The sequence below is a fragment of the Bison bison genome, unplaced genomic scaffold, assembly GCF_000754665.1.
Source record: "Bison bison bison isolate TAMUID 2011002044 unplaced genomic scaffold, Bison_UMD1.0 scf7180017864383, whole genome shotgun sequence".
Lineage (NCBI taxonomy): Eukaryota > Metazoa > Chordata > Mammalia > Artiodactyla > Bovidae > Bison > Bison bison.
In genome coordinates this window covers 3,610,254-3,630,267 of record NW_011494955.1, presented here as the reverse complement: position 1 = coordinate 3,630,267, position 20,014 = coordinate 3,610,254, and the positions used below count along the sequence as shown (strand labels likewise).

Below are 20,014 nucleotides of genomic sequence, written 5' to 3'. Positions count from 1 at the left end.
CCGGGGGAACCTGCCAGGCCCACCGCGGTGCCCGGGGCCCTGGCCACTCGGCGCGTCTTGGAAGCAGCTACTGTGCCCTGGGGGCCGGCTTCGAGCCTGGGGAGAGGGGCTCCGGCGGGGTGGCGGGCGGGCGGGCGAGCTCCCCCAGCCCGTCCCGGCGCTCAGGCCTTGCTGCCGCGCGGGAGGCTCTGCGGGGAGTGCAGCTCCACCGACTGCCGCCGCCGCACTTCGCGCTCCTCCCAGTCGGTGTCGGGCTCCAGCCCCTTCAGCACCGCCAGGCGCTCCGACAGGCTCTTGGCCGGCGGGAACAGCACGTAGTTGTAGAGGAGCGAGGCCACGATGGCGCCCACCAAGGGTCCGATCCAGAAGACCTGGGGGGCGAGCGAGAGGGCGGCTCGAGAGATGCTCCTCTCCCCGTTGGCGTTGAAAGGGGGCCTCGCGTGGTGAAGGGTATCAAACGCTCTTCCGTGTGAATAGGGAGGAGAAGCGAGCAGCGGGAAGACTTGTTAGTTGTGGGGTAATGGGGCGAATTCAGTGCGGACTCCCTGGTCACCTTGGACAAGTTACTTGGCCTCTCTGTGCCTTTCCTCACTCTAATACCTAATGCCTAGGGTTGTTGTGAAAACTCTGAGTCAGTATTTGCAAAGCACTTAGAATAAGTCCTGGCACATACTAAGGAAGTACTAGATAAGTGCTAAATGATAGAAATATGTAGCCTAGTGTAAATAATTACCATTTATCAAATTCTAAGGCACTGCATCATCTCTTTTAAACCAGTAACCTCACTTAATCTTTCCCCAAAGCCAAAGGAACAAAGGATACACTCTTATCCTCATTTATAGATGTAGAAATGGAGTCTCTGGGGGGTCAGACCTGAAAGGTGGACCCAAGACTCCCCGTAGCCCCAGGAGGAGGATTGGGGGTGGGGTGAATTTGCTGATCCCACTGCTCTCCCTTCTAGTGGAGATGGGTTTCTGCGGGAGGGGAAGACAGGGAGGTCTCAGCCATTACCCAGTGGTCGTCAAACTTGCCGGTGACGATAGCTGGAGCCAGGGAGCGGGCGGGATTCATGGAGCAGCCAGTGTAGTGGATCTGCAATGGAGGCAGGAGGCAGGGAGGGGAGTGGGGTGAGGATGGGGCCAGAGTCTTCGTGCCCCTCTCCAGTGCTTGACCTCAACCTACAGGGCATTCATGGATGGATGATGAAGTTTGTGCTATATTTACAGGCCTTGCTATTCGTTTGAAGCTGGAGTGCTATCTGTCCCTTTGTGGTGCCTGGGGGTCAAACCCTCTGGAGTATGTCCATGTGTCTGTCCCTCTTGGGAGGTCTGTGTATCTGTCTCTCTCGGGGTGTCTCTGTGGCTGTCACTTTCGAGGGTTCTGTGTATCTATCTCTAGAGCAGTCTGTGTATCTGTTTCTTTGGGGAAAGTCTGTGTGTCTGTCCCTCCAGGGAGGCTGGAATCAGTGGCCACGACCTACCCCAAGGAGGTGGCCCAGGGCCACAGAGAACCCGATGGAGAGGGCAGGGGTGCCCACGTTGTCTCCACGGCGCTCGTCAGTGGAGGCGAAGATACAGAGCACGAGCTGCAGTGTCAGGAAAAGCTCCACAGTAACGGCCTGGCCGGCTGTCGAGTTGTTGTTGAGCTGGGGACAGAGGAGGGGGACACACTGAGCCTGCTCCCCACACTGGTGTCATCTTCCTGCCCACCTGCAGCCAGGGACCCAGATAGGCCTCCAGGCACAATCCGCCAGGGCGCACGAGCCACCTTAGTCCACACTACTGGTGGGTTCTAACTGGGCCATGGCACACAGGCAGAGGGATGGACCCTATGACTGACTACCTGTGGTTCCCAGGCTAGAGGTAGGGAAACTAACTCCATAGCCCATTAGGTTTGGTAATTGGGATTGTGTGCCTGCAGTGTGAGAGGAAAAGGGTACTGAGATGTGGAATTTCTGTTTCCTGAAGAACAAGGAGGGAAGAGGTTTTGATTGTAGCAGGAAGTTTTAGGCCTGGTTATAGGAAGACCTTCCTCGCTATTTAAGCCATAGGATACTGGTGTAATGAGAGGCCGGTGGTCTTTCCTCCTGTGGTCAAAGGGCTCCCAGGAACAGGATCAAGGGACTGGCTCAGGGGCTGGCACTAGTGTGCTCCCTTCCCCCAGGAGTCCAGTGTACAATATGCTTGTTCCCCTTGACCTTGCCTATTCCTACTGCATTTCAGGCGTCAGTTTTGCCCTGTGGATTTGCTCTCTGCACTTCCTGCGGAGGTTGAGGTGGGGGTCCCTGTACTGTGATGCCTCCACCCCCATGTGGGGTGCCCATGGTCCCAGCAGACCTTACCTTGTAACGAGAGAACCTGGGGCTGAGTGAAGAGGTGATTTCATAACTCAGCCACACCCAGTACTGGATTTCTCTCTGGGTTTTGTTATCTTGAACCCTACACCCTGCCCTCTGGGTCTGGGCACTGTGCTGGGTGAAGCTGGGATAGCCCTGAGCTCCCACACTCCTTCTCCAGGCTCTGAACCCCCACCTCAGGTCCTAACCATCAAGATGGCACCCTTGGGCCTCTATGGAGTCTAACCTCAACTCCCTCTCAGTTTCCAATATCAGAGCCTATAGTGGGGGCAGTGAAGAGCTTTGGAGACAGACACTGTGGAGCCTCTGACTTGCTGTGGGGCTCTATTTATTTCAGCTTCAGTTTGTCTTTCTGTAAAATGGGGATAGCAGAATGGATCCTGGAGGACTGTGAGTCTGGAAATGACAAAGGCAGAGCCCCAGCTCCATTCCCTGGTAAAGAGTGGTCTAAAGGAGAGAGTATGGATGTGGGTTTGGTGTCAGACAGCTCTGGGTCCATTTCCAGGTGCTGACACGGCTCTGTGATTTGAATCAATTGAATGCTGAACCTCAATTTTACCACTCAGAGTGGAGGATCGCAGAATTCTCCTTATAGTGTTGTACCAAGAATGAGATGAAGTCTGGCCTGCCACAAAGCAGATGCACATCAGTGGTAAATTCTTGGTGGGCAGACTGGCTTTTCCAATGACTCCAGAGGACACCTGGGACAGCCATGGGGGTCATCTGGCTCTTCCTAGCCTCAGGACAAGTCAGTCTCATTGCTGCCTCGTTCCAGCCAGGAAAGTTCTCCCCAGGTCATCAAGATGGTAAATGCTGAGCAGAAATTCGGAGGAGCCTCCCAGACCCTTCCCTCCCGAGGGCCCCAGTCAACTGTGAGATGATGGAAGAGCAGGAGGTTGTGTCCTCACGGCCCCTTAGCACTCACGTTGCCCTGCTATTAGAGGGGATTTCCTAGTCACACATTCTGAGGCTTTCTTGACCATGCTTTCAAGAAGTTCCTCTTTTAGTCTAACTAGACCTCATCTTGCTGCAAACTGAACTAATTTCATTCTCAATGGAAATGGTCAGACTTCTCAGTCTATCCATCACAGTGGTCACTCTTGCCTTCTCTCAAACTTGAGCCCCCAGACTCATCATATTTTCCATTTTGAAGAGAGAAGTTCCCTAGTGGGGACACCCTTGCTCCTTGCATGAGGAAGGCCACCTGTACGGGGGAGGGAATGGCCACAGAGACCACGCAGGGCTGTTCAGAGACATCAGAGCTTACATCCAGTGGCCTGGGGGTAGGGAAGGCCAAGAAATGCTGGAGATTGAGGCATGAAAGAAGCACTCACCTTCCTGGCTTGGAAGAGGAGCAAGAGTTAGAGCTGTGTTGAGGGACACAGGCTGTCTCTTCCCACCCATGCCCTCAGATGTCCAGGTCTTGCCCAGACCCAGGAGAGGGAGAGGGCAGGGTTGTGGAGGGGGAGGGGCCACAGCGTCACCCTCAGCTCCCAAAGCCACTGGTCATGTCAGTCACCTCATGGGCTCTGGGGACATTTTCCAAGGTCTGGAGAGACTTTGACCCTTCAGTTTTGCCCTGGGTTCGCTATTTTCCTTGAAGTCAACAAACTCTTGAGCTTTTAGCCTGTCACTTCCCTTCTCTGAGCCTCTGTTTCCTCGTTTGCAAAACAAGGCTTAGATGGTGGCTCAAAGAGGGAATATTGGTAGGGTAGAGAGATCACAGGTTTGACAGTCAAGCCTGGGTTTAAAGACTAGCTTTGGTACTTCCTCCTTCTGAGTCTCAGCTTCCATGTCCTTAAGAAATGGATCTTCTCATCCCTCCCTTATAGGTTGTCGTAAGTTATCCACGTGTGGCTAGCATGGAGTCCCTGCTGTGAGCCCTGTACACAGTGGATGCTGAAGGAATGTTGGGTCCTTCTTCCCTCAGGAAGATGCTGGGGACTAGCTCTCTGAAGTTCCTTCTTCATAGTCTTCATAGCAGACTATGTCTGCTTGGGGACTCCGTCCTCCGTGAGTTCTAGCACAGCCCTCACTGCAACGCCAGCATCGGTCAACAGAGTCCTTGATGTGGCTCTCCCTCTAGGAGGCTCAGGGCAGAAGGTACCAGCAGACCCGTGGGTACCAGCCGCTGTCTGACATTACTGCTCCTTCCACCCTGACTCTCCTGTGGCAGCTACGTTCCTGGCTCCAGCATTTCTGCCCCTTCCCCATCCCACCTCTCTCTGTCTCCCCACCTAGACCCTCACCCAGATGTGGTCGTTCCCATCTCATCCTTCACAAGGGACTCCCCAGGATCTTCCCTTCTGGAAAGGACACAGCTCCGGTTACTCACGGCATTGACAGCCAGGTCCCCTCGGATAGCTGGTGGTGTGATCTCATGGAGCAGGGCGGCCCCGGCCACAGCCCCCAGCAGCTGGGCGGCCACATAGAAGACAGCGCGGAGAAAGGAGACGTGGCAGCCCACCAGGCAGGCCACAGTCACGGCGGGGTTGATATGGGCCCCACTGACATGGCCCAGAGCCTGCACCAGGGTGCCGATAGCCAGACCGAAGGCCATGGCGATCTGCAGCACAGAGGGCAAGGCCTGTGGCCAGTTGAGGGCTGAGCCGAGGCCAAAGAAGACAAAGAGGAGTGTGGCCAGGAACTCTGCGAGCACTGCCCTGGAGAAGGCTATGGACCGGAGTTCCCACATGCTGCGGAGCCTTCCGTGGGCTGGCCCAGGGGTCTCGGGGCGGGGAGCTTGCAGCTCTTGCTCTCCCTCTGTCTGTCTGTCTCTCTCTCAGGGTCTCCGGGGAGGCTGGTCCTGGGCATTTATAGGGCCCCTCCATCCTGAATTTGGACATGTGAGATGTAGGTGGAGTCTGGCCGATACCTTTTCTCCCCTATGGCCGCCTCCTGCCCCCACCCCCTACCCCTGGGCGCAGCATGCCTATCACCCCATCTAGGACTTCACAGCTGAATGGAGTTCCCCATTAATGAGCTCCAGATAGGGATTGACGTCCCCTGGTTTTCCGTGTTTGTTCCCTAGGTTATCCTAGGGCAGCTGCCCCAGGGCCTCCCCTGTCCCCACCGGTCCTGTGGGGATTCTGTATGGCTTATGCTGCCAAACCCCTCTCTCTGATTCAAACTGTTTGCCAAGTCAGGGGCAACACCTTACAGAACTGACCATGAAACAGGGTGTCAGTGCTACCCCTTCTGGAGATCGGGACATCCTTCCTGCTGACTGAGCTCCATCTCGCAGGGGATGGAAAACAACCGGGTGGTGTGACACGAACCTTCCAAGGCATAGAGGTTTCGTGTCTCTCCTGTGTTTGCTTTCTTGCACTCAGTCATCCATAAATCATTAAGCTTCACCTGCTCCCTGGAACCCCTGCCAAATAGCAGCTTTCATAGCCTGGAAGTAGGGGGCGATTTAAGAGGCGCTGGGATCCTGGCCTTGGGTGATGGAGTCAAGCTCAGGTCGACTGAGGAAGCCATGGTTTTCCATTCCATAGTGCATCTCTGTGATTTCAAAAGGGGATAATAAACCTATGTGGGCTTGGGGTTTAGATTAAATGAACTAATGTATGGAAAGTGCTCAGAGCTGCTCCTGGCCCACAGCAAGCTGTCAGTTGATATCATCTGTTATTAATAGCATTATTTGTACCATCAGGAGAGACCATGACTCCCCAAACTCACATGTTAGGGTCCCGGAAGCTGTGACAGGCTCTAGGCATCCCTAGAGCTCGGAGCCACCCAAGCCACAGGGGGAGGACATTTCTGTGGGGCAGTGAGCTGTGCAGGCTCGGGGCGACTGCAGTAAGTGACTCCCTGGTCTGAGTGCCCACTCAGTCCAGCCTCTGGGCAGTGCCACCTCCTGCCATCAATGCTGCCCTGACCTGGGGTCCAGGAGACATTAGGTCCCATTACATCACATTTCTTTGATCTCTCCAGCCCTGCTCCCTGTCCTGGGGACCCAGAGGCAGGTCAGGGCCTACGTGAGACTAAGAGAATCAGCTTCTTGACTCTGCTCTACCTCCTGTCCCCGGGGCAAGTCACAGTCCCAGGAACAGAAATCTGAGAGTGACTGGAAACCGCAGAGTGGAGCCCCCCATGATGCCGCATGCCCTCGGATAGTCCACACACACACTTTCTTGTCTCTCCTCTTTGATCAAAATGTTCATGACCTTGAGAGAGAGAAAAAGTGGCGGACCCATTATTCTGAGCAGGATCTCCCCTTACCTAGTCAAATGAAAAGTCTCTTACCTCCCAATAAACCCCCCAAGAGGTGTCATGACTTCTCTCTGTAGCCCTTAATCCACATCCCAAACTGTGTATGTGTATGTTGGCCTTCAGTCACACGGCCATAAATTTAGAACCCGGTGGTAAGATACCACTCTAAGACAGAGGTCGTCTAGCCTGTGAATCTATTTTACAGACTACAGCATGAAGTACAGAGAGACTGAGACTCACTCATGTTCTGGTCTGGACACAAGTCTGAAAGCAGGGGAGGACGCCAGCCATGACCGGGCCCCTAGTCAGGTTGTTCCTTCCTTTTGAGCCGGAGTGGAAGGTGTTCCTGAGAAGCTGGAGGGTTCCAGCCGTGGTCCCTGTTAGGTGAGAAGCCCCAACCCGGGGAGGGTTGTATTTTGTTTACAGTGATCACAACACTGTGTAATTTTAAAAACATAATTTTGCTTAATTATGTTTAATGAACAGAGGAAACATTGTTTCAGCTGTGTATTTTTTGGTTAATATGCATGCTGTATGCTGTGTGTGTGTTCAGCTGTGTCCGATTCTTTGCGACCCCATTGATTGTAGCCCACCAGGCTCCTCCATCCATGGAATTTTCGAGCAAGAATACTGGAGCAGGCTGCTATTTCCTACTCCAGGGGATCTTCCCAACCTAGGGATTGAAGACACCATGTCTTATGAGGAACAAGGTGCCATCAGTTGTGTGATGCACTGCTAACTAGAGTGTGACAAAAACGCTTGGAGACAGATGGTGAGATGGTCACACAACACTGTGAATTCACCTGATACCACTGAATCGTTCACATACAGACGGTTAGGGTGGTAGGTTTTATGTTATCTTAGAAATAATTTTTAAACATAAGTGAAGGAAAACAACCCCCAAAATGCTTTATTCCTAATTTTTGTTTTGTACTTATTGAAAAAAGTCTTTCAGATTTACGTAGATATCAGAAGAAAAGCTATGACAATTCTAGACAGCATTTTAAAAAGCAGAGACATTACTTTGCTGACCACGGTCTGTCTAGTCAAAGCTATGGTTTTTCCAGTAGTCATGTATGGATGTGAGAGCTGGACAATAAAAAATGCTGAGCACCATGAATTGTTGCCTTCAAACTGTGGTGCTGGAGAAGATTCTTGAGAGTCCCTTGGACAGCACAGAGCTCAAACTAGTCAATCCTAAAGGGTATCAACCCTGAATATTTATTGGAAAGTCTGATGCTGAAGCTGAAGCTCCTGTACTTTGGCCACCTGATGTGAAGAGCTGACTCACTGGAAAAGACTTGGATGCTGGGAAAGATTGAAGGCATGAGAAGAAGGGGATGACAGAGGATGAGATGGTTGGATGGTATCACCGACTCAATGGACATGAGTTTGAGCAAACTCCGGGAGATAATGAAAGACAGGGAAGCCTGGCGTGCTGCAGTCCATGGGGTTACAAAGAGTCGGACATGACAGACCAACTGAACACAATAGCTTTTAGTCAAAAGTCACTCTTTTGAACACATGAAAAAAGGATATTATAAGCAAAACAAATGGCTAAAAGAGTTCTAAAATTTCTTCACATTCAGTTTGGCTTTCCTAAAATCCTTTTTCGATTCCAAGTTGAGTCCCGGATATTTCTTTGCACAGTTTTGCCCTCAGTGCCATCTGAAGTGTAGTGATCCATCATTTCTTACAAGATTGTCTGCCGTGTTTCTGTAAGTGTACCTCGGGTGTTTTCTTGCTTCATGTGTGACTGCCAATCATTTTGCCCTTTTCTCAGTAGTAAAACAACAATTTCATCTGCTTGTGGGACTCTTCCTTTCTTGGGTCCCATAAAACACTTGGCAGTTGTTTTACAAGAAAAATACAGCCTTGTGGTCATTCTTCAATAACAACTATTTGCTTCACTAATGTCATATTCTTGGCAGGCAGCTCTGTTTCTGTGTCCTTCTGTACACAAAATAACTTTGTTTAACTGCTAAACCATAGGGTAACTTTTTGAAGACATTTTCAATAGCAATTAAACTGAACAGATGTAGGAATGAGAAGGCGTGAAACTCAAAGGACCGAATTTAAATATGCACAGGTAATGACAACCATTCCCAGCTGTTGTAAGATACCACGATCATTAAGACATTAGAATGAGAGGAAAAAGTACACCTTAGGACTGATGAAATACAGCAGTTATAAGACTAAACTTGCATTAAGTGCTCACTGTTTCATGAACTCCTTTAGACATTCCTACATGCATTAACACTGTTAATCTTCACAGCAATCCTATGAGCTAAAATTATCATCTCATTTTTTATGAGATGAGGAAAATGAGAGAGGTTAAGTAACTTTTCTGAGATCACACAAGAAGTGGGGAGGCAGAATTAGAATCCCAGGTGTTTGATGTTTTGGTTTATTTTTTTGGCTGTGCCATGTGGCTTGCAGGAATCTTAGTTCCCCAACCAGGGGTTGAACTGGGTCCCCTGCAGAAGCGTGGAGTCCTAACCACTGCACCACCAGGGAAGTCTCAGGAAGTCTGACTTAGAGAGGATATTTTTAATTGTGGAAGTGAATTTCTGCCTCATACCCACCCTGTGAAATAATCAAGATAGGGAAGAAGTGAGAAAGAAAGTTAAAGGATGCTGAAGACTAAAGAAGCAGGGATTTATATGTGGTTTGCTGGAGGCTTGAAGGAGGTGGCTGAGAGTCTGGAAAAACAGAAGTAGGAGGAGGGTATCTGTGGGGAGCTGGGCCAGTAAGGGTGCCCCACATAGGAGCACAGTGACAGAATTCAGAACTGCTGCTATCTGACAGATAACAGGTGTGTTTCCTGCTCTGAGCGGAGCTGCAAGTACCCTCCATCCTCCCATCAAGGTCAGTAAAAGCAGGTCACATACCACAGCCTGCGCGGCTGGAACTCTGGGGAAGGAGAGACAAAGAACAGGGCAGATCCACAGTGGCTGAAGTGGGACAGAATAAAAAGAGAGCCTCAGCAGCAGCAGGTGGAAAGGGTGGGAGCCTGGGGCTCCGGTCCCCTCTGGAAGCCCCAGAAACCTTGCAGGGGATCGGGTCCATGGAGTTCTGGGATGGAATGTGAGCGTTTCTATGGAGGGTTGCCAGATAAAACACTGGATACCCAGGTACATGTGAATTTCAGAGAAATAACAAATTGTTTAGCGTAAGTAGATTCAACGCAATATTTGGGACATACTTACATTGAAAATTTACTCATTATATGAAATTTAAATTGAACTGGGGTATCCTGTATTTTTCTTTGCTAAATCTGACAACCCTACTCTATGCAGAAGTGAAGAGAGGACCTAGAGGACCGAAAGCCTGGAGGCATCTGGATTTCAAACTAAATTCTCACATGGACTTTTAGGAATGAGTCTTAATGGCCACATTTAATCCAGGAGGAAACTGAGGCACAGAGAGGTTTTTAAAGTTGCCTGTGGACTTCCCTGGTGGCCCAGTGGTTAAGAATCTGCCTGCCAATGCAAGGGACAAGGGTTTGATCCCTGATCCAGGAAGATCTCACATGCCTTGGAGCAACTAAGTCTGTGAGCCACAACTACCGAGCCTGAGCTCTAGAGCCTATGCTCTGCAGCAAGAGAAGCCACTGCAATAAGAGGCCCACTCACTGCAATGAAGAGTAGCCCCTGTTCTCAGCAAGGGTGAAAGCCCATACACTGTAACCAAGACCCAGAGCAGCCAAAAAAAGAGAAAGTTGCCTAGGATCAAAGGTAAGTAGCCGAGATAAATTATAACTACAGGTGTGTCTGATTTAGAAATTCAGACTTTTGCCCCCCGGGTTGGCTGACTTTGTTCCCAAAGGCCAGGCAGTCCTGAAAACTGAGGCCCAGGTAGAGACAGGCTCACGCTCCTGGGGAGACAAAGATAGCTTCCGGCTATCTCCCTCCTGCCCATGCAGTAGAGCACAGGGACGAAGAAGACCTCATCTATAACCTCCTATAGCTCCCACCGCCCAGAGGACAAGGCCAGACCAACCCCTCCGCTTTGGGGCCCTGATCCATGTTGTTCCCTCTGCCTGGACGTGTGTCCCCACCATTTTCTCACGGCTGACTTTTCCTCAAACTCCAGACCAGTGACTTTCAAACCCTTTTAATTGAGACTTGCAGGAAGAAATGCATTTAATATCTTAACCCATTAACATTATCTCAATAAAAATAGATATAACTATAACATTACACAAAGCAATATTTCCTAAATGTGATGTTTTAAATTCCTCTACTCTGTTTCACTCAAAAACTCATTAAGGTCACAGCTACTAAATAGACTTCATGACCCACCAACAGGTTGCCACTCAGTTTGAAAAACGCTGTTTTTGATTCTGGCTTAAAATCCCTTTCTCAGTGGGGAAGAGAGTGTTGGTGGGTTTAAGAGGGGGTGGGAACAAGCTTGTTCTCTTTGAAGAGAATTAGGTGTGAGTAAGAGATTCCCTGGTGGCTCAGATGGTAAAGAATCTGCCTGTAGTGCAGGAGACCTGGCTTTGTTTCCTGGGTCAGGAAGATCTCCTGGAGAAGGGATGGCTACCCACTCCAGTACTCTTGCCTGGAGAATTCCATGGACAGAAAAGCCTGGTGGGCTACAGTTCACGGGGTCGCTAACAGTCGGACACAACTGAAGCAACTTAGCATGCAAGCATGTTAATCATAAACTCAGCACCTATCACTGGGCCTGGCACATTACAGGTGCTCAGTCAATGTTTGTCAAGTGGATAGTGAGCGAATCCACCAGTTCTTGTCCCGTCACCCTCACCCCAGCCCACTTACACCCTGCCCAGCACCCTCTGTGTTTCATCCACATGACCATCTTCAGAGACCCGATCAGAAGAGAAGCTGATTCTCAGAGCTTGGGCAGAGAGAGGGAGGCATGCATTTGTGCACTCGTGCGTGGAATAGGAGTTGGAAGCAAGCTTGTGCTCATTTGAAAAGGATCAGGCATGAGTAAGGAACTTGGGGCAGGGAGACGTTTCTAATAACAACTCTGCCTTGTGAAGTAGTGAGTTCCCGGACTCTTGGAGGAGCCAATGAAGGCTGAGCAAACACTGGGGAAGCTATGGGAAGAGTTTGTGCACCAGGATGAGGGCCAGACGAGTGGACAAATGGGGCCACTGCAGCTCTGCAGCGTGAAGAAGCCGGCATGCAGCTTAATAACGCTTCTGCACAGGTGGGCAATTGGGAACCGCTGGGTGCTAGCAGAAGGGGAGACTGGCCAGCAGGAGGACGTACTGCTCCCCTCGTGACTGAACTCCTTCCAGTCCCTGGCTTCCTGTCCCATCACATCTGGGGAAGGCTAGCCAGTGTGGAAGCCCCAAAGGGAGCCCCAAAGGTGCTGCCATGGCACCACCCTCCCTGGGGGAGGGGGAGTCCTCCCTGCAGGGCAGGAAGGCAGAGGGGTAAGTATGTGCCAGCTGACCTGGGAAAGCTGGTGTCTCTGCCCTACAGGGAGAGACAGGAGCTGTGAGTGCCAGGGTCAGACTATGCAGGGGTCATTACCAGATCAGGGAGTGGTAATGAGTTGAAAGGGCTATGGGCAGTGCCCCATGACCTTGCTTGCAAAGGTCACCCAAACCTGTTTGACTCCCCACTCAGAACAGCCGCAGCTGAGCCAGCCTGGCTGCACAGTGCCTGCCTCCAGGATCTATGGCTCCAGCAATTGGTTGACCAGTAGGACCCTGATCAGGCTCTGGGCAGGGCCCCTCTCCACTCCCCCCCAACATACCATCATGCCCGGCTTCCTCCTACCCTGGAGCTACACCCCCTCATGCCCCTCCCAAGCCTCTGTCAGCCTCATGCTGATGTGTGAGGCACCAAGCTAGGCTCACATGGCTTCTCCTGACCAGTCATCTTGGCCATGTGGGCAAGTGGGCACCAACCCCATGTATGGAGGAGGCTAAGGGAAGCTCAAGGACCTTAAACTGACTGCCACTTCCACTGCCCCCCTCCCCAGAGTACTGCCTCACCTTGGTGACATCACGGATCATGCCATCCTGGCTAAAACTCTGAGGACAGGAACTGTATCCAATTTATCCTTGTAGTCCTAATGCTTAATACGTGACTGGCATGGTGTAGACACTCTTAAAAATGTTTGGTGAATGAATTGTTTGCTCAAGGTCAAACAGCTAGGAAGTAGCTAAGCGATAATTCAAACTCAAATCTTCCTCCATCCCAACCCAGTCTCCCACACCCTTCATCCTCCTCCAGGAAGCCTTCCCAGACTTACTCAGTCATGGCAGCTTTCCACTCCACTCCCCAGAATCTTGGGTGTTTGCCTCATCTTCTTTCTCCCTGTTCTCCCTGAAGGCAGGGTCCTGGGATAGCTTCTCAGCCTGGTTCTGATCCCCTAGCTATGCCCCCAGAACTCAAGAAGAGCTCTGTGAATACAGGATGTCCAGCCTGAGGATAGGGAGGGCTCAGGAGAGGAAGACATCTTCAAGCCTATGGGCCCAGCCACCTGCCTCATGACCCCTGCTCATCCAGCCACAATTCCTCCTGGTACTGGGCCTGCCGACTCCTCGTGAGAGTTGACCCGGGCCTTGGTATTCGCCCAGGGTGGGTCCAGGTGGGGCAGGTAATCCTCTGCTCATTTTGCTGCAATTCAATATCAGCCTCCAATTTGCACGCTCTGCTGCCGTCCTTCCCTCCTCCCTCTGGCCTCAGCTGGGGGAAGGGAGAACTCAGGGCTCTCTAGGGTGCTTCTGAAGGACCCTTGGGAGTCCTTCCAGCTGACCACAGCCCCGAGCTTACTCTGGTCTGAGCGTCAGTCTTGGGATGGAGGGACCACAGTCCCCACCAAGGGAGACACCTGATGTCCAGCAGCCCAGAGTAGATTCCGGGTCTACCTCGTAGGAATCCAAAGCCACTCAGGCTCTCCAAGCTTCCGGGTGAACAGTTGTATAAAAGTCCCTGCACATAGTGAGTGTTCAAAAATACTAGCCAAGGTCTCCCTAGGGGCTGAGGGTTGGTGGCTTTGGAGAGTCCTGTTCTCATCCAACCACCCATCTTGGGCGGCAACATGGGCCTGTCCTCCCTGGTTCTAGCTGACGAATATCTGTTTTCTTGGGATTTTAGAGCCCTTGAAGGAGTTCATTGTATTTATTTATTCATGCAACAAATAGTTATTGAGCACCAGTCATGTGCCAAGCACTGTTTTAGGCTTTGAGGTACGTCAGGGAAAAAAACAGATGGAGATCCTTGACCTGGCAGGACTGCCCAGGTAGGCAGTTAGTGAGACAGTGCCTCTCTGCCTATTCACCTCCACTTCAAACAACCTGAAAAGAGATGAAAAGAAGTTGTCAGAATTGGAAAATAACAGTGCTTACTCTCCCATATCACTACCACCCCTGTCTTACCACCATGGCTTGAATTTAAGTCATGTCAGATGAATGTAAAAAAGTGTGTGTTGTTCCTTAAAAAGTTAAACACAGATTTACCATATGACCCAAAGTTCCACTCTCGGTTATGGACCCAAAGGAGCTGAAGTCAGATGTTCAAACACAAACTTGTACACACATGTTCATAGCAGTATGATCCACAATAGCCAAAAGGTGGGACCAACCCAAATGGTCATCAAGAAATGAATGGATAGACAAAATGCAGTATATCCATACAATAGAATATGATTCAGCCATAGCAAGGAGTGAAGTGCTCACACATGCTGCAACATGGATGAACCCCGTACATTGTACACTGAATGAAGGAAGACAGGCCCAAAAGGCCACAGATTACATCAGTCCATCTGTAAGAAATGTCGAGAGTAGGCAAATCCAGAGAGACAGAAAGTAGATGAGTGGTCCCAGGTTGTAGGGCTGGGGGAAAGAAGAATGGGGAGTGGTTGCTTAATGGGTGCAGGGTTTCCTTTTGGGGTCAGGAAATGTTCTGGAACAAGTGTGGTGGTGGTTACACAACATCGTGAATTTACTAAACGCTGTTCAGTTGTACATTTGAGACAGTCGAATGGTGCATTTTGTGTTACGTTGTTTTGTGATTAAACAAACCGAAATGTATTCTGTGCAGGGCTTCCTATCCCATGCATTGCCTCTGCATTCCCCCAGGGCCTTTGCACATGCTGGTCCTTCTACCTGGGCTGCTCCCTTTCCTCTTCTTCTAGTTAACACAGCTGTATCCTTCAGATCTCAGCTTCACCATCACCTCCTTAGAGAGGACCAAACCCTGCTATTACATACTTGAGAGCTGTGTGCCACCCTGATGAAGCACTTGTCTTGGTCATAATCGTGCCATTTATCTGATGAATGTCTCCCTCACTAAACTGCTAGCTCCTGAAGAGAGGGGAGAACCTGTGTGTTTTGGGGCCTGGCTCTATCCCTAGGGCCTAGTTCAGTGCCTGGTACACTGTAGATGCTCAATAAATATTGACTGAGTGCACAAATGAATAAATACCCCTAAGTGGATTCTAGTAGAGTCACTATCCCCACCAACCCCATCTCAGATGGTTTCCCCAACACTGCCGCTGCCGAGCCTTCATAGCCACCATGACACCTCATCCTAATTGCCACTTGACAGGGTGGCAGGATGAGAAGGAGGAGTCGAACTCCCAGGCAGCCCAGGAGCTGAGACAGAGTTGGTCGACAAGGGTGAAGTTCAGATCAATTACCAGCATTGGGATGAGAGAGGTCAGGCGCCAAGTGGGACAAATGCCTGAGTTGGAAGCGTTAATGTGAGTCAAGTCAACACTGCACAGGATGGGCTTTCCAAAAAATGCATATTGAACAAATTCCTGAATGAATAATGTGCCAAACCCTTGCAAGGTAGGAGCCTGGCACATCATCACAGAATGATGAATTCTGGAGTATTAAAAAGAAGCCCCAAGGGGACTTGGTGGGTGCTGGAATGATGGCGTGAGGGAGGGAGGTATGAAGAGTGACTTGGGGTGTGTACTTGCGCCCTGCTGCCCTTTCCCAAGATGGGGAGAACCAATGAGAAGCAGGTGGGGAGAAATGAGATGGGATGTGATGTTTTGATGTTGAGGTGCTTCTGGGATGGTTAAGGGAAGGTTCTGGAAGAAGGACAGAGGCAGAGGCAGTAGGAGGACTGAAGGGGAGGTGAGGCAGGAGGGGAGGACAAAGGGGGTCTCCATGATTATGGGAAAAGTTGGGGGAAGATGCACAACTGGAGAGGGGGACAAGGAAGGGGATGACAGGGACCTCCACGCCCAAAGAGGAGGGAAGAGCTGGGCCCGGAACCCCAGGCTGGTCCGAGTCAGGAGAGGGGAGTAAGGGGCAGTCTGTGTGATGTTGCTGCGTGAAGCTGGGATGGCAAGAAATCAAGGGGACTCCCATCTTGGGGCCTTTGCTTTCTTTGTGAAAGAGGGGGAAGGTCTGAATCAGGAGCCTGGGGGAGGTGGAGCAGGTTTGAAAGAGCTGCAGTGGAAAGAAGACAGAGGGCTGCTGGGGGCAGTGGACAGGGCCTCTCTGAGGCAAGAGGCCCTGGTCTCCATGGCGGCCCACTGTTTCCAGTAGGTGTGGCAGCCCAGGGCGGCAGCCAGCTCCACCAGCCCAGCGGGTGCCCAGTGGGTGCAACGGGCAGCTAGGGTGAGGCCCTGGGCCAGGCAGTCAAGAAGGAGCCATCAGAAGCACAGAGGGCCATAGGCAGCGAGTGGTCCATTCACTTCAAGCTTTGAGAAGTGCGAGTGTTTTAGGAAAGACAGGCTCCAGGGTGTGGCTGTGGTAGGGACTAATGGAAATGGGGAAGGCCTTTGGAACTGAACAGCTTCACGACCAGAACAGATATGGATGTCCTCACAGGAGAGAGAAGCTGGGCTTCCAGAGGTGGAAGGGTTAATGACAACGCTGAGAAAATAAGAAGGCTTGTCAGAGGATTCTGGGAAGGCTGGAGACCACATGGACCCATAGCTTGAATGGCAAGGCTGGACACAAGGTTTCCAGAACAATGCCCTCTAAGCCCCTTGCTGCACAGGGGGCAGGGGCGGGACAACACATGCCTCTCAGTAGGGGTCAGCTGCTTGGGGTGGGGGGGCAGCATTTCTGTGGACTCTAGCCCCTCATCTCTGGCCCCATAGACACTCTTCACTCAGGCCTTCAGCGTCTCTTGCGGAAATGCCCAGAGCAGATAAGAGATCTCCCCTCTGCCCCAGGGTGCTCTCTCTCTCCAGACCCATCAATTCCCCAGGAGAACTGCAGGATCAACCCCAAGCCCCTGGTGGCTCTGGCCTGCTCTCTCACGCCACAGCCACACTTGGGAGCACTTGCACTTCCTTGAACACCTCTTGCCTCTAGGCTGTGCGCAGGTGGCTTCTTCCTCCTGGGAGACCTTCTCCACCCTCCTGGCTGGCTTCTGGCCCCGGCCTACTCTTCCTCCAAGATGCCTTTCCCGATGACCCAAGACTGCCCCTCCTGGGCGTTCCTAGAGTACTCCAGACTTTCCTTATCACAGAGCTGTCACAACATGGTGTTGTCTCTGCTCTGGCCTGCCTTGCTTACCGTGGATGGTACAAGAGCTGGGTCTTGGGTCCCCAACACCAGGCCCAGCGCCTGGCCCAGTATGGAAGCTCACTAAACACATGTGGAATGAATAGGCTAGCTGGTTCCTTTCTTTTTTCTTTTATATTGGGGTATAGTTGATTCACAATGTCATCTTAGTTTCAGGTCTACAGCAAAATGGTTCAGTTATACATTTACTTGTATATATCCTTTTTCAGATTCTTTTCCCATTTAAATTGTATCATAATATTGGGTAGAGTTCCTTGTGCTATACAGTAGGTCCTTTTTGGTTATCCATTTTAAATATAGTAACATGTACATAGTATAAGTCACTCAGTCATGTCCAACTCTGCGATCCCATGGATTGTGTCTGGTCATAGCAAACACTCTCTTCCAGAAACACAAGAGAAGACCCTATACATGGAAAATCACTAGATAGTCAGTACCGAAATCAAATTGATTACATTCTTTGCAGCCAAAGATGAAGAAGCTCTATACAGTCAGCAAAAACAAGACCAGGAGCTGACTGTGGCTCAGATCATGAACTCCTTATTGCCAAATTCAGACTTAAATTGAAGGAAGTGGGGAAAACCACTAGACCATTCAGATATGACCTAAATCAAATCCCTTACAATTATACAGTGGAAGTGACAAATAGATTCAAAGGATTAGATCTGAGTGCCTAAAGAACTATGGACGGAGGTTCGTGACATTGTACAGGAGGCAGTGATCAAGACCATCCCCAAGAAAAAGAAATGCAAAAAGGCAAAATGGTTGTCTGAGGAGGCCATGCAAATATCTGAGAAAAGAAGAGAAGCGAAAGGCAAAGGAGAAAAGGAAAGATATACCCATCTAAATGCAGAGTTCCAAAGAATAGCAAGAAGAGATAAGAAAGCCTTCCTCAGTGATCACTGCAAAGAAATAGAGGAAAACAATAGAATGGGAAAGACTAGAGACCTCTTCAAGAAAATTAGAGATACCAAGGGAACATGTCATCCAAAGATGGGCTCAATAAAGGACAGATATGGTATGGACCTAACAGAAGCAAAAGATATTAAGAAGAGGTGGTAAGAATACACAGAAGAACTGTACAAAAAAGATCTTCATGACCCAGATAATCATGATGGTGTGATCACTGACCTAGAGCCAGACATCCTGGTATGTGAAGTAGTGGGCCTTAGAAAGAATCACTATGAACAAAGCTAGTGGAGGTGATGGAATTCCAGTTGAGCTATTCCAAATCCTAAAAGATGATGCTGTGAAAGTGCTGCACTCAATATGCCAGCACATTTGGAAAACTCAGCAGTGGCCACAGGACTGGAAAAGGTCAGTTTTCATTCCAATCCAAAAGAAAGGCAATGCCAAAAAATGCTCAAACTACAGCACAATTGCACTCATCTCACAGGCTAGCAAAGTAATGCTCAAAATTCTAGAGGCCAGGCTTCAACAGTATGTGAACCATGAACTTCCAGATGTTCAAGCTGGATTTAGAAAAGGCAGAGGAACCAGTGATCAAATTGCCAACATTCGCTGGATCATCGAAAAAGCAAGAGAGTTGCAGAAAAACATCTATTTCTGCTTTATTGACTATGCCAAAGCCTTTGACTGTGTGGATCACAACAAACTATGGAAAATTCTGAAAGAGATGGGAATACCAGACCACCTGATCTGCCTTCTGAGAAATCTGTATGCAGGTCAAGAAGCAACAGTTAGAAGTGGACATGGAACAACAGACTGGTTCCAAATCGGGAAAGGAGTGCATCAAGGCTGTATATTGTCACCCTGGTTATTTAACTTATATGCAGAGTACATCATGAGAAATGCTGGACTGGATGAAGCACAAGCTGGAATCAAGATTGCCAGGAGAAATATCAATAACCTCGGATATACAAATGACACCACCCTTATGGCAGAAAGTGAAGAAGAACTAAAGAGTCTCTTGATGAAAGTGAAAGAGGAGAGTGAAAAAGTTGGCTTATCATGGCATCTGGTCCCATCCCTTCATGGCAAATAGATGGGGAAACAGTGGAAACAGTGTCAGACTTTATTTTTGGGAGTTCCAAAATCACTGCAGATGGTGACTGCAGCCATGAAATTAAAAGATACTTGCTCCTTGGAAGAAAAGCTATGACCAACCTAGAGAATATATTAAAAAGCAGAGATATCTCTTTATCAACAAAGGTCCATCTAGTCAAGGCTATGGTTTTTCCAGTGGTCATGTATGGATGTGAGAGTTGGACTATAAAGAAAGCTGAGCACCAAAGAATTGATGCTTTTGAATTGTGGTGTTGGAGAAGACTCTTGAGAGTCCCTTGGACTGCAAGGAGATCCAACCAATCCATCCTAAAGGAAAGCAGTCCTGAATATACATTGGAAGGACTGATGCTGAAGCTGAAACTCCAATACTTTGGCCACCTGATGCAAAGAACTGACTCATTGGAAAAGACCCTGATGCTGGGAAAGATTGAAGGCAGGAGGAGAAAGGGACAACAGAGGATGAGATGGTTGGATGGCATCACCAACTCAATGGACATGAGTTTGAGTAAACTCCGGGAGTTGATTATGGGCAGAGAGGCCTGGCGTGCTGCGGTCCCTGGGGTCGCAAAGAGTCAGACACGACTGAGCAACTGAAGTGAACTGAACTGAACTGGACTGTGTGTGCCAGGCTCCTCTGTCCATGGGGTTCTCTAGGCAAGAACACTGGAGTGGGTAGCCATTCTCTTCTCCAGGGGAGCTTCCCGACCCAGGGATCAAACCAGGGTCTCTTGTGTTGCAGGCAGATTCTTTACCATCTGAGCCACCAAGTGAGCCCAGCATGTATATGTCAATCCCCAAATCCTTCCTACCTCTTCCCACCTCTGGTATTCGTAAGTTTGTTTTCTGTGAGTCAGTTTCCGTTTTATAAATAGGTTCATTTGCATCTTTTTTTTTTTTAATTCCAAGTAAGCGATATTGGGCTTCCCAGG

The 20,014-nt window shown here is 50.0% G+C and overlaps 1 protein-coding gene across 1 annotated transcript; it reads right to left on the bottom strand.

Moving 5' to 3' along the window:
• Positions 1–6: 6 nt before the first annotated feature.
• On the bottom strand, positions 7–5,158 carry AQP2 (aquaporin 2 (collecting duct)). The gene is made up of 4 exons (XM_010857786.1): positions 4,692–5,158; positions 1,481–1,645; positions 1,012–1,092; positions 7–371 (listed from the first exon to the last, which is right to left on the bottom strand). The coding sequence occupies exons 1-4, from the start codon at positions 5,049–5,051 to the stop codon at positions 162–164; spliced, it is 816 nt and encodes a 271-aa protein (XP_010856088.1). The 5' UTR covers positions 5,052–5,158; the 3' UTR covers positions 7–161.
• Positions 5,159–20,014: the final 14,856 nt, after the last annotated feature.